General features: G+C 43.9%; 1 protein-coding gene across 1 annotated transcript; it reads right to left on the bottom strand.

Moving 5' to 3' along the window:
* Positions 1-7,140: 7,140 nt before the first annotated feature.
* LOC119924330 (olfactory receptor 4C46-like) lies at positions 7,141-8,070 on the bottom strand. Its single transcript, XM_038743213.1, has one exon. It carries the CDS (start codon positions 8,068-8,070, stop codon positions 7,141-7,143), a length of 930 nt encoding a protein of 309 aa, XP_038599141.1.
* Positions 8,071-12,895: the final 4,825 nt, after the last annotated feature.

Here is a 12,895-nt window from a genome sequence, read left to right as displayed (position 1 = left end):
TTATCTTTGTGTTTTCTTGAAAGGAAAAGTGACCCTCATCTGTGTGCTCACCGTCTCCCTAGACTCAATGGAGAATGAAAACAATTTGACAGAATTCATTCCCTTGGGACTTAAACAGAATCCAGGGATGAGAAAATAATATTTAACGTGTTCTTAGCCAACTACAGTGTTACTATGATTGGCAACTTGCTTACCGCGACAACCATACTCTATCCTTATCCTCCTCGACCTCTCAGCTGCCTTCGACACTGTGGACCACCCCCTTATCCTCAACATGCTATCCAACCTTGGCTTCACAGACTCTGTCCTCTCCTGGTTGTCCTCTTATCCCTCTGGCCATTCATTCTCAGTCTCTTTTGCGGGCTCCTCCTCCCCCTCCCATCCCCTTACTGTAGGGGTTCCTCAAGGGTCAGTTCTTGTTCCCCTTCTGTTCTCTATCTACACTCACTCCCTTGGTGAACTCATTCGCTCCCACGGCTTCAACTATCATCTCTATGCTGATGACACCAAAATCTACATCTCTGCCCGTGCTCTCTTTCCCTCCCTCCAGGCTTGTGTCTCCTCCTGCCTTCAGGACATCTCCATCTGGATGTCTGCCCGCCATCTAAAACTCAATAGGTCCAAGACTGAACTTCTTATCTTCCCTCCCATACCGTGCCCTCTCCCTGACTTTCCCATCACTGTTGACAGCACTACCATCCTTCCCGTCTCACAAACCCGCAACCTTGATGTCATCCTCGACTCTGCTCTCTCGTTCACCCCTCACATCCAATCCGCCACCAAATCCTGCCGGTCTCACCTCTGCAACATCACCAAGATACGCCCTTTTCTCTCTATCCAAACTGCGACCCTGCTGGTACAATCTCTCATCCTATCCCGACTGGATTACTGCATCAGCCTCCTCTCTCATCTCCTATCCTCCTGTCTCTCCCCATTTCAATCTGTCCTTCACGCTGCTGCCCGGATCATCTGTGTGTATAAATGCTCTGGGCATGTTACTCCCCTCCTCAAAAATCTCCAGTGGCTACCAGTCAACCTATGCATCGGGCAAAAACTCCTCACTCTCAGCTTCAAGGCTCTCCATCACCTCGCCCCCTCCTATCTCACCTCCCTTCTTTCCTTCTACAGCCCAGCCCGCACCCTCCGCTCCTCTGCCGCTAACCTCCTCACTGTGCCTCGTTCTCGCCTTTCCCGCCATCGACCCCCGGCCCACGTCCTCCCCCTGGCCTGGAATGCCGTCCCTCCGCACATCCCCCAAGCTAGCTCTCTTCTCCCTTCAAAGCCCTAATGAGAGCTCACCTCCTCCAGAAGGCCTTCCCAGACTGAGCCCCCTCCTTCCTCTCCCCCTCGTTCCCCTCCCCATTCCCCCCACCTTTCTCCTCCCCACAGCACCTGTATATATGTTTGTACATATTTATTACTCTATTTATTTTACTTGTACATATTTACGATTCTGTTTATTTTATTTTGTTAATATGTTTTGTTTTGTTGTCTGTCCCCCTTCTAGACTGTGAGCCCGCTGTTGGGTAGGGACTGTCTCTATATGTTGCCAACTTGTACTTCCCAAGCGCTTAGTACAGTGCTCTGCACACAGTAAGCACTCAATAAATATGATTGAATGAATGAACGAGAGCTCACCTCCTCCAGGAGGCCTTCCCAGACTGAGACCCCTCCTTCCTCTCCCCTTCCCCTCCCCATCCCCCTCGCCTTACCTCCTTCCCATCCCCGCAACATCTGCATATATGTTTGTACAATTTTATTACTCTACTTGTACATATTTACTATTCTATTTATTTTATTTTGTTAATATGCTTTGCTTTGTTGTCTGTCTTCCCCTTCTAGACTGTGAGCCCGCTGTTGGGTAGGGACCGTCTCTATATGTTGCCAGCTTGTACTTCCCAAGCGCTTAGTACAGTGCTCTGCCCACAATAAGTGCTCAATAAATACGATTGAATGAATGAATGAATGAATGAATGAATGAATGGATAACCAGCAGCAAGACTCTGGGCTCTCCCATGTACTTTTTTCTTAATTATTTGTCCTTCATAGATATGATTTATTCTTCTTCCTCAGCCCCCAAACTGATTGCAGGCTCCATTCGGGAGATGAACACCATCTCCTTTGAAGGGTGCATGACCCATTTCTTTGGAGGTGCTGAGATCATCCTCCTCACAGTGATGGCCTACCATGGCTACAAGGCCATCCGTAAGCCTCTGCACTACCCGACCATCTTCAACAGGCGGTTATGCAGGCTGCTGGTGGGGGATCGTCTGGATGGGAGGGATTCTTCACGCAATGATCCAGGTTCTCTTCATAATGAGGTTACCATTCTGTGGCCCCAATGTTATCGATCACTTCATGTATGATCTGCACCCTTTGCTGAAACTCACCTGCAGTGACCCCCAAACCCTTGGTCTCTTATAGCTGCCAACAGTGGGGGTGATCTGCCTGTTCAATTTCATTCTGTTGATGCTTTCCTACATCGTCATCTTATGCTCCCTGAAACTCACAGCTTGGAAGACAGATTGCTGAGCCCTCTCCACCTGCATCTCTCATGTCACTGTCGTTGTCTTACGTTTTATTCCCTGTATATTTGTGCATATGTGATCCTTGACCATTTTGCCTATAGATAAAAACATGGCTGTGTTTTAAACCATGGTAGTCCCTCTGCTAAACCCCCTAATCTACACTCTGAGAAGTGCTGAGGTGAAAAATGCCATGAGGAAACTATGGAGAAGGAAAGTGTCAAGCCACAAGATAAATGGTCCAAAATGAAACTCATGTTCACACAAATGAGAGAAGCAGCTGACTTTCTAAGAGAAAATTGACCAAGAGAAATATGGCCTTTGGTGTGGTCAGAAACTAAAATTGTGTATTCTCTTTCCTTATTTAGAAACCTCTCCAGATTTTAGGTGCTTCGTTCCCTTTTCCTTCCTGCCGTGTGTATTGTATTTTCTTAGCTTTCTACAGGGAATAATAATAATAATTCTGGCATTTGTTAAGTGTTTACTGTGTGCCAGGCACTTTACTAAGCATTGGGGTGGATACAAGCAAATTGGGTAGGACACAGGTTTTGTCCAACATGGGACTCACAGTCTTCATCCCCATTTTACAGATGAGGACACTGAGGCACAGAAAAGTGAAGTTTCTTGCCTAAGGTTATACAGCAGACAAGTAGCAGAGCTGGGATTTGAACCCACTACCTTCTGACTCCCAGGCCTGTGCTCAATCCACTACACCATGCTACTTCTCAACTCACATGCTACTAGACTTTGGGGTCTGTTTCCTGGATGCACACTACTATCTACACTAATTTACCAAAAAATCCCACCCAAAGCCCCCCAAAACAGTAGCATTATTCAAAGTGTCTTTGTCCTAGTGTTCTATTAGACCAGTTATGTCTGGCTATAATCAGTGAAGGGTATCTCTGACCAGAGGGATAATATACAAATTTAATGCCCGAGATAGTGCACAGATAAGATGATCAAGCCTCTTTGTTTACGGTATTGGTTAAGCGCTTACTATGTGTCAAGCACAGTTCTAAGCACTGAAGTAGATACAAGGTAATCATGTTGTCCCACATGGGGCTCACAGTCTTAATCCCCATTTTAAAGATGAGGTAACAGAGGTACAGAGACGTTAAGTGACTTGCCTAAGGTCACACAGCAGACAAATGGAGGAGCCTGCATTTGAACCCACATCCTCTGACTCCCAAGCCTGTGCTCTTTCTACTAAGCCACCTTACTTCAGGATAATTTCAAATGGAGTCTTCTGCTGTTCACCAAGTCCTGGTGGGACTTGAAGTGGGTGGGGTGGATTGGAGAGGTCTAAAAAAGAGCAGTTCAGGCTGTTAGCCGTTTGAGGGTGAGTCATGCTATTTGCAAAATTGCACCCAGTTTCCCAGAGGGACAAGTGCTGAGAACATTGCTGAATTCTTCAGTTTCTCTGCACATTCTCTCCCACTGAGGGAAGCTTTGAGATGACAAATCAAAGTACTCTAACTGCGAAGAGAGGAAAAACATACAAACAAGAATGATAGAAAACTGGGGTGAACTCATCAGTGTTCAACTCCTACCTGATTCTCACCAGTTAAACTCAGTCCCAAGCTTCCAAGTGAATGTTGCTTTTAGACTTTTCTGATGCTTCTGGATCACTAACCAAGCCTACTTTCTCCCAAAGGAAGATCATCTGGCTCTATGTCCTACCTACTATCACACAATAAGGGTCAATGAATGGGGAGAGGTGGCGAGGGCAAAAGAGTGTGGATGGATCAGAAACTGAGGAGCATCAGTTAATTAAAAAGATTTATTGAGCACTTACTAGGTGTGGAGCACTGTATAAAGCAGTTGAGAAAGTACAATACAATAGAGTTGGTAGATATGATGCCTGCTCATAATCAACCAATCGATCGTATTTATTGAGCACTTTCTGTGTGCAGAGCACTGTACTAAGCGCTTGGGAAGTACAAGTTGGCAACATATAGAGACAGTCCCTACCCAACAGTGGGCTCACAGTCTAGAAGGGGGAGACAGAGAAAAAAACCAAACATACTAACAAAATAAAATAAATAGAATAGATATGTACAAGTAAAATAAATAAACAAATAGAGTAATAAATATGTCCAAAATATATACCTATATACAGGTGCTGTGGGGAAGGGAAGGAGGTAAGATAGGGGGGAGGGAGAGGGGTACGAGGGGGAGAGGAAGGAAGGGGCTCAGTCTGAGAAGGCCTCCTGGAGGAGGTGAGCTCTCAGTAGGGCCTTGAAGGGAGGAAGAGAGCTAGCTTGGCGGATGGGCAGAGGGAAGGCATTCCAGGCCCGGGGGATGATGTGGGCCGGGAGCCGATGGCGGGGCAGGCAAGAATGAGGCATGGTGAGGAGATTAGCGTTGCTTATAATTAGGAGTTTATACCTACAGGAGAAAGGCCTGCAGGTGGTAGACCAGACTATCCCCTTTCTAGCACTCAGTCAATGATATTTATTGTTTACTGAGTGCAGAGAACAGGATTAATTGGGGGAGTATAAAGGAAAGAAGCAGCATGATCTAGTGGATAGACCACCGGCCTGGGAGTCAGAGGACCTGGGTTCTAATCCCATCTCTGCCACTTGCCTGCTGTGTGACCTTGGGCAAGTCACTTAACTTCCTGTGCTTCAGTTCCCTCATCTACAAAATGGGGATTCACTTCCTATTCTCCCTCCTACTTAGACTGTGAGGCCCATGTGGGACCTCGTCAGCACTTAGTACAGTGCCTGACACACAGTAAATGCTTAATAGATACCAGAATCATTATTATTATTATTACCTCGTATCTACAGTAGCACTTAGTACAGTACTTGATGCATACTAGGCACTTCTTCCTTCACAGCCCTACTGAGAGCTCACCTCCCCCAGGAGGCCTTCCCAGACTGAGCCCCCTTTTCCCTCTCTTCCCCATCCCCCCTCTGCCCTACCTCCTTCCCCTGCCCAAAGCTCTTGCTTTGTACAGATTTGTTTCTCTATTTATTTTACTTGTACATTTTTACTATTCTATTTATTTTGATAATGATGTACATATAGCTATAATTTTATTTATTCTGATGATTTAGACACCTGTCTGTATGTTTTGTTTTGTTGTCTGTCTCCCCTTTCTAGACTGTGAGCCCATCGTTGGGTAGGGACTGTCTGTACATGTTGCCAACTTGTACTTCCCAAGCGCTTAGTACAGTCCTCTGCACACAGTAAGTGCTCAATAAATATGATTGAATGAATGAATGAATGCTTCTAGGCTTGATCAATCAAATGCTTAATAACTCCTTGGGTCTTCTTCTGTGATGGCACTTGGAACCAATACATTCTCTATCAGGGAATAGCTTGTGTCCCTGACAGAAAGGTAAAAACCAACTGACAAATTTGTCCCTTTCCCTGCTCTTCCCTTGCCATCACAAGCACCTCTGTCTTTTCCTTTTCTCTCATCTTTGTAAATGGCATTTGTTAAATGCTTACTATGTGCCAGGCACTGTGGTAAGCACTGAGGTTGAAGCAACATAATTAAGTTGGACACAGTCCCTGTCCCTCATGGGGCTCAAAGCCTTAAACTCCATTTTGCAGATGAGAGAACTGAGGCACAGAGAAGTGAAGTGACTTGCCCAAGGTCACACAGTCAATAAGTAGAGTAGCCGGGATTAAAATTTAGGTCCTCTGCCTCCGAGGCCTGCATTCTTTACAGCAGCATGCTTCTTCTCACAGTGGATTCAGACTGGTCCCTAACAGCTCTCATTCTCAGGAGCTGATGCAGACTTACGCAAACTTGGATCCCTCAAATGGGACACTGACCTATTTAGCCCCCTTTCTTTGGGCTAGGATAGTTTGTCAGGTAGTCCCAATGCCTCTGATTTGATCGTGGGCTCCGACAAGTTGCTTTTGTTTTCTGATTTGCTTAATGTAGTGTAGAATCAGTGAATGAAAGCACACTTTGTGTGCCTTCATAGCTAAGCGTCAGGGTATGCATATGGAATGCTATCACGGATCATTCTTCTTAATGTCCCTCTCTGATAGTTGATTGGCAAAAGAGTTAGCATTGGTTTGTTTTGAAATTCAGAAGGAATTCCCATTTTCTATGACCTGCTTTGCAGGAATCAAATTAGGAAACATCCCATTCTACGGCTAATGACTATGTTGTGTCTGGTACAATGTGATATTCGATGAAGCTACGGAAACAAGAATAGCAAAAAAGACAACACTCTGTTGCTAAAGAAACATTTATTTTATTCTTTAAACTAGAACAGGTCTGACAGTGTACTTTTGAGTAGGCTTCTCTCATTTCTCCTCATTTGAGACGAGAGAAGGATAAAAATATAAATGAAAGCAGCAGTAGCAGGAGAAAAACCAGTTCTTAGAATGTAAAGGTTGCTAAATAAGGTGAAGTGAGGATGAATACTTCTACAGCTAAAAAAACTCTTTAGTAGTTCATATAGTGGTACTTCTTCAGCACCTACTGAATGCAATATACTAAAATGAGCTTTTGGGAAATACAACGGACGTATGAGACGTGTGCTTCACTGAGCTTTGAATGCCCTATACGTTTTTCCTAAAAGAATTACCTGAAATCCATGCTTGCCACTTCCCTTGTACAAATATTATCATTTACACAGGGTGATACCTATTTATCTTCAGAAGTTACTTTTCTTCTCCATAGCTTCCTGATGGCATTTTTCATCTTGTCATTTCTCAGGGTGTAGATGAGGGGGTTTAGCATAGGTGTAATAATCGTGTAAAATACTGCAATAGCTTTATCCAAGGGGAAGGTGGAGACAGGCCGCAAATATATAAATATACATGGAACGAAGAACAGGACGACGACGGTGATGTGGGAGGCGCAGGTGGAGAGTGCTTTGCGCCTACCCTCTTTACTGTGTGTTTTCAGGGAGCGCAGGATCACGATGTAGGAAATCATCAACATGACGAAGTTTAATAAACAGAGCAACCCACTGTTGGCAGCTACAAAGAGGCCGAGGGTGTAGGTGTCTGTGCATGCAAGGCTCAACAAAGGGTTCAAATCACACATGAAGTGATCGATGACGTTGGGGCCGCAGAAGGGTAAATTGATCATGAAGAGAATCTGGATGGTCGCGTGCACCAGGCCTCCCATCCAGACAACCCCTATCAGCACACCACACATGCGCCGGTTCATGATGGTCGTGTAATGCAGTGGCTTACATATCGCCACGCAACGGTCATAGGCCATCACTGTGAGGAGAATAACTTCGGCCCCGCCAAATAAATGCTCTCCAAAGACCTGAGTCATACAGCCTTTGAAATAGATGATTTTCTTCTCACAGAGAGAGTCGACGATCAGTTTAGGTGTGTTGACAGAGGAATAGCAGGCATCAATAAATGACAAATAGGCCAGAAAGAAATACATGGGAGAGTCTAAAGTCTGACTGGCCATTATGGTTACCACAATGATCAGATTTCCCACCATGGTGATGATATAGTTGATTAAAAAGACAACAAAGATGACTTTCTGCAACCTTGGATTCAGTGTAAGCCCCAATAGAATGAATTCTGTCACGTTATTTTCGTTACCCATCAACTCAGGGTAGGCAATGAAGGTACAGGTGAGAGCTGCGGATTCTGTATAGAGAATGATGATCGTGGTTAGCTTTGCTTTGAAATGATCAAGTAACAGAACTCAAAGTACCACATCTCTGGCATCTTGTCAATTTTCTCCAAACCCCAGAGCAAGATGGGAAAGTATTTACTGTACTCAATTCATATAGTGGGAAATTGAAGCAGATCAGGTTAACTTAACTCCTCAAATCTAATGGACAATTACTCTCCCAGCTTCAAAGATGTATTGAAGGTACATCTCCTCTAAGGGGCCTTCCCTGATTAAACCCCCCTTTTCTGTTCTCCCACTCCCTTCTGCATCACCCTGACATGATCCCTTTATCCATCACCCCTGCCCAGCCCCATAGCACTTACATACATTTCTGCAATTTTTATATCGATATCTGTCTCCCCATAAAGACTGAAAACTCAGTGTGGCAGGGAGTGTCTATTTATTGTTATATTGTACTCTCCCAAGTGCTTAGTACAGTGCTCGGTACACAGTAAGCACAGTAAGCATGCAATAAATAATGACTGAATGAATGAATGAACTTACCCAGAGGTGTCCTAAATGGTCAGTGGTGGAGTTGGCAACACAGTCAATATCTTCAGAGCCTTTTTGATGTAGTCATCCCTGGAGTACACTCTGTTTGATTTCCATGCCCTTTTCAATAGACAAGAAGCTCAGTAATTCTGGCTATTCCAGTCTCAAAAATGCCAATTGTTAATCACATTCACATTCCCTCTATAAGAAAAATGCATTAGGCTGTTGGTTCAGGACCTTCTTAAATCCTACTGGGCAGAGGATGATAAACCAAATGCTTAGCAGACAAGAAACCTACAACTTTTGTATTCCCCTGATGCTCTTCTGCAATTATTTCTCGTCTTATGGCAGCCTTAGGTTTCTTCCTCCTTCTTATGGGATCAGTGCACATATATTTTCCAGTGAAAGAAGAAAAGACTGTTCTGCCAAGGAAACATATTGTAGGTAACCCGGGAATCGCACATAGAAACATGAAATACATAATAAACTCAAAATTCAATATAAAACAATAGCAGACACTGTTTCCGTTCATAGAAGTGGTAATTTCTACCTCTCCAACTTCTACTGGTGGTAGGGCCAAGCTTGAAGTCTTTGTTATAATTTTTAATGCATGGATATTTGTACAAACAAAATATTGGAAGGTGGTATTCAACCTTTCAAAAACAATCCAGCTCTTGGAAAAGACATGTATAGTGGCTGTGGGCAGGGAATCTGGTTAGTACAGTGTCTTAGACACAGTAAGGGCTCAATAATTATGATTGATTGATGGGTAGCCCTTTTTTGTAAGGTATTTTTAGGGTAGATACAAGCTGATCAGGCTGGACTCAGGCCCTCTCCCACATGGGCTCCCAGCCTTAATTCCCATTTTACAGGTGAGGTAACTGAGGCACAGAAAAGTTAAATGCCTTGTCCAAGGTCCCACAGCAGTCAAGGGGCACAGCTAGGATTAGAATCCCGGTCCTTCTGATTCCCAGCCCGTGCTCTATCCACTAGGCAACACTGCTTCCTAGGTCCTTGGTGGCAAATGCACAGTAGCCCTGCTGGAACAAGGAAACTCGGATAGGTCTCAATGTGGACAGTGAGTAGATGAGAATGGATTTAGGAAGCTATCAAGCTGGGGCATTCAGCAAAGAGACATCACCAAGATTAATACTACTACTAATAATAACAATAATAACAATAGTGGTATTTGTTAAGCATTACTCTGTTCTAGGCACTACACTAATGCTGGGCTGGATACAAGCAAATCAGGTTGGACACAGTCGCTGTCCAACGTGAGGCTTACAGTCTCAGTACTCATTTTACAGATGAGCTAACTGAGGCCCAGAGAAGTGAAGTGATTTGCCCAAGTTCACACAGAAGACAAGTGGCAGAGCCGGGATTAGAACCCTTGACCTTGGTTCATAAAAACGGCAGCAGTTTAAAGACTACCTACCACAAAATAGGAAATGCATCAACACCTACGAGCTCCTGATGATCAAAACAAAACAATTGTCTACAAAATCCTACCATGGGATTAACGGTTTAGGCTAGGTTATGCAGATAAACAATGGTGGGATACCAGAGTGGAAGAGATCAGGTACATGCTGAATGCCACAGTCTAAGGTCAAGGGAGAACAAGGAGGGAATTGCCATTTTACAGATGAGGGAACTGAGGTTCAGAGAAGTGAAGTGACTTGCCCAAGGTCACGCACAAGGCAAGTGGCAGAGTTAGGTTAAAACTCAGGTCTTATGACTCTCAATCCCATACTCTTTCCACTAGGCCACACTGCTCCCAGTTGCAATATGTTTTTAAAAGAATCATTTCAAGACAGTATCAAATGAATGTAAATAAGACATAAAAATACACTTGAATATTTTTGTGAGCTATACGAAGAGAATCTATTGGTAGCCACCACCAAAAATATTAAAGAGAAACGATGAAAATGTGTTTTTTTGAATGTGAATGCAAAATAAAAATCAGAAAGCTGGAAAACTTACACTAGTCAGATTTGCTGATGCTGAAAACGTCTTTATCCTATCTCTCTGCTTACCTCTTCACATGGTAAAGTCCTTTACAGATGAAAGACAGATTAGGCTTTAAAGCAGAAAATTCAGAATGTCTAGCCACAAAGTCAGCAGTCAGCAATTCATTTGAATAAATCTTCTCAGGGAAATGCATTTAGTGGTAGAAATTCACATTCTGTTCACCAGACCTCTTTGCTCATTAAGGAGACAGGACAATGAATAGACCAGGGAGGACATTCTGAACATCCCCTTTTCAAATCTATAACCACAAAAGAGGAAAAAATTGAAGTTAATAGCTCTCCCTCCAGCCCCACTCTCAAATTGCTCATACTCAGATTGTTCTTTGGGTTACAGAATGACATTTAAAGTCGCCTCTATAGGAGTGTGGAGAGGTACTGTAATACTTAGGGCTCTGAGTCTCTGTAGAATTTCTTACAACCCTTTCTGATAGGGTCGTTATGCCAAAAGCAGTAGTTAAGCCTTACGTGAATTTGGCTAGTTCTTTGGGAAAATACCTGTGTCCTTGACTAATTGGTTCGTTCCATTACAAGCCTCGTCTTGTAACAGGTTCTTGGCTACATTCTTGAAAGTGGCACCAGTTATTATGTAGACTCTGATGGGGAGATGAGGGGGGCGTGGGGAAATGAGAGGGTTCAGTACCCTGTGGATATGTTTTGAACAATAACAACCTGCAAGGTTGCATCATTTGAATGGACTGTCCCGGATGCTATGTCTATTCTGTGAATTCAGAGAGGATTACTGAAGTCCCCCAATGAATTTATCATCTTCCATTTGAGCCTAACTGGGGTTCAGACTCTGAAGAGACTCTAGGGGATGAAAACACCAGCAAGGCGAATTCCTACTGTGGACAAAACACCTGCCAGCAATTCATCCATCACTGAAGTTCACAAAAGGGGTTCATTGACTGGTGCACTTCCCTTGAGAGCTTTTGATACAATAGAGAGCCTTCCCATCTCCGCCATTCAGAATGGCAGGGCCACCCCAGGTGATTGACATCTGCTGCTGGGAAGTCCCCCAAGTCTTCCTTCACAGTCTAGAAATTCCCAGCAATGAGGAGCCTTTATTTTTCGGGCTGGACCAGGGAAGAGAAGCAACCGACAGACCACCTAGATAGATAATAATAATAATTATGGTATTTATTAAGCTCTTACTCTGTGCCAGACACTGTACTAAGTGCTGGGGTGGGTAGAAGGAAATCGGATTGGACACAGTCCCTTGTCCCATTTGCAGTTCACCCAAATGTTCGGTCTTTTAGTTGTCACTACAGTGAATCTTAATCTTTGCAATACTTCTTGTCTCTGATGTCATTTTAGCTTCCCTGAAATCTCTCAGTCTGAGGGGAGATGCAAAGCTCTTTCACTTGTACTACCCACATCACTGTTACCTTTTTGGCACATTTTATGTTTGTGTGTGTTTGTGACCTACATCCACCCTGCTCATCGATGAGTGACAGCAGTATTTTATTCTATGCCCCATACTAAACCCCTAAATCTACATTCCGAGAAATTCAGAAGTGAAAAGATTCATGGAAGAGTTATGGTGCAGGAAAGTGACTGTTATCATCCATAAATGTCTCAGTACCAAATTGATTTATTGGTATTTGGAGAAATGTGTTAAAAGAGATTTTCTGTTGAATTTTTGAGGAGAAATTTCCCCACTACTGATCAAGAGGATGCTGGACACTGAAATAACTAGGTCATACATGTAGACAAGCACACTGTCACCCTTCTCTCCCAAGTTTCACGTTCATATTAATGTCAGTCTCCTCATCTAGACTGTAAGCTCATTATGGGCAGGGAATGTGCCTGCTAATTCTCTTGTATTACACTCTCCCAAGTGCTTAGAACAGTGCTCTGCCCATAGTAAGCACTCAATAAAGACTATTGTTTGATTGATTTATTGAATGATTGGCAGAGAGAATGGGTGATCCAAGAGTCAAGTAAATGAAGTCAAGTCTTCTCCATGTTCGGTAGCTGTCACAAGAGAGTATGGAGAACACCTTCCCTGCCCCTAAACATGAATTCAAAGATGCTGAGATGCTTTCAAGTCTCTTGGGGTAATGATTTAGGCTGGGGCATAGATAGGGAGGGTTAGAGTTGTGATGATTTGCTGCAGCTGTCCTTAGCTCCCCCAAAATGCCCCAGACTTAGCCTTTCACCTCATAGATTTTTCAGTGTTTCGAGAGGTCGTACTGTGGCCAGCAAGCAGCCAGGACTGCTGGTTGTGAAGTGGC

This window comes from Tachyglossus aculeatus, unplaced genomic scaffold (genome assembly GCF_015852505.1).
Source record: "Tachyglossus aculeatus isolate mTacAcu1 unplaced genomic scaffold, mTacAcu1.pri scaffold_96_arrow_ctg1, whole genome shotgun sequence".
NCBI classification, from domain to species: Eukaryota; Metazoa; Chordata; class Mammalia; order Monotremata; family Tachyglossidae; genus Tachyglossus; species Tachyglossus aculeatus.
Note: the sequence above shows the minus strand (reverse complement) of the source record. Positions and strands in the feature narration are given on the sequence as shown.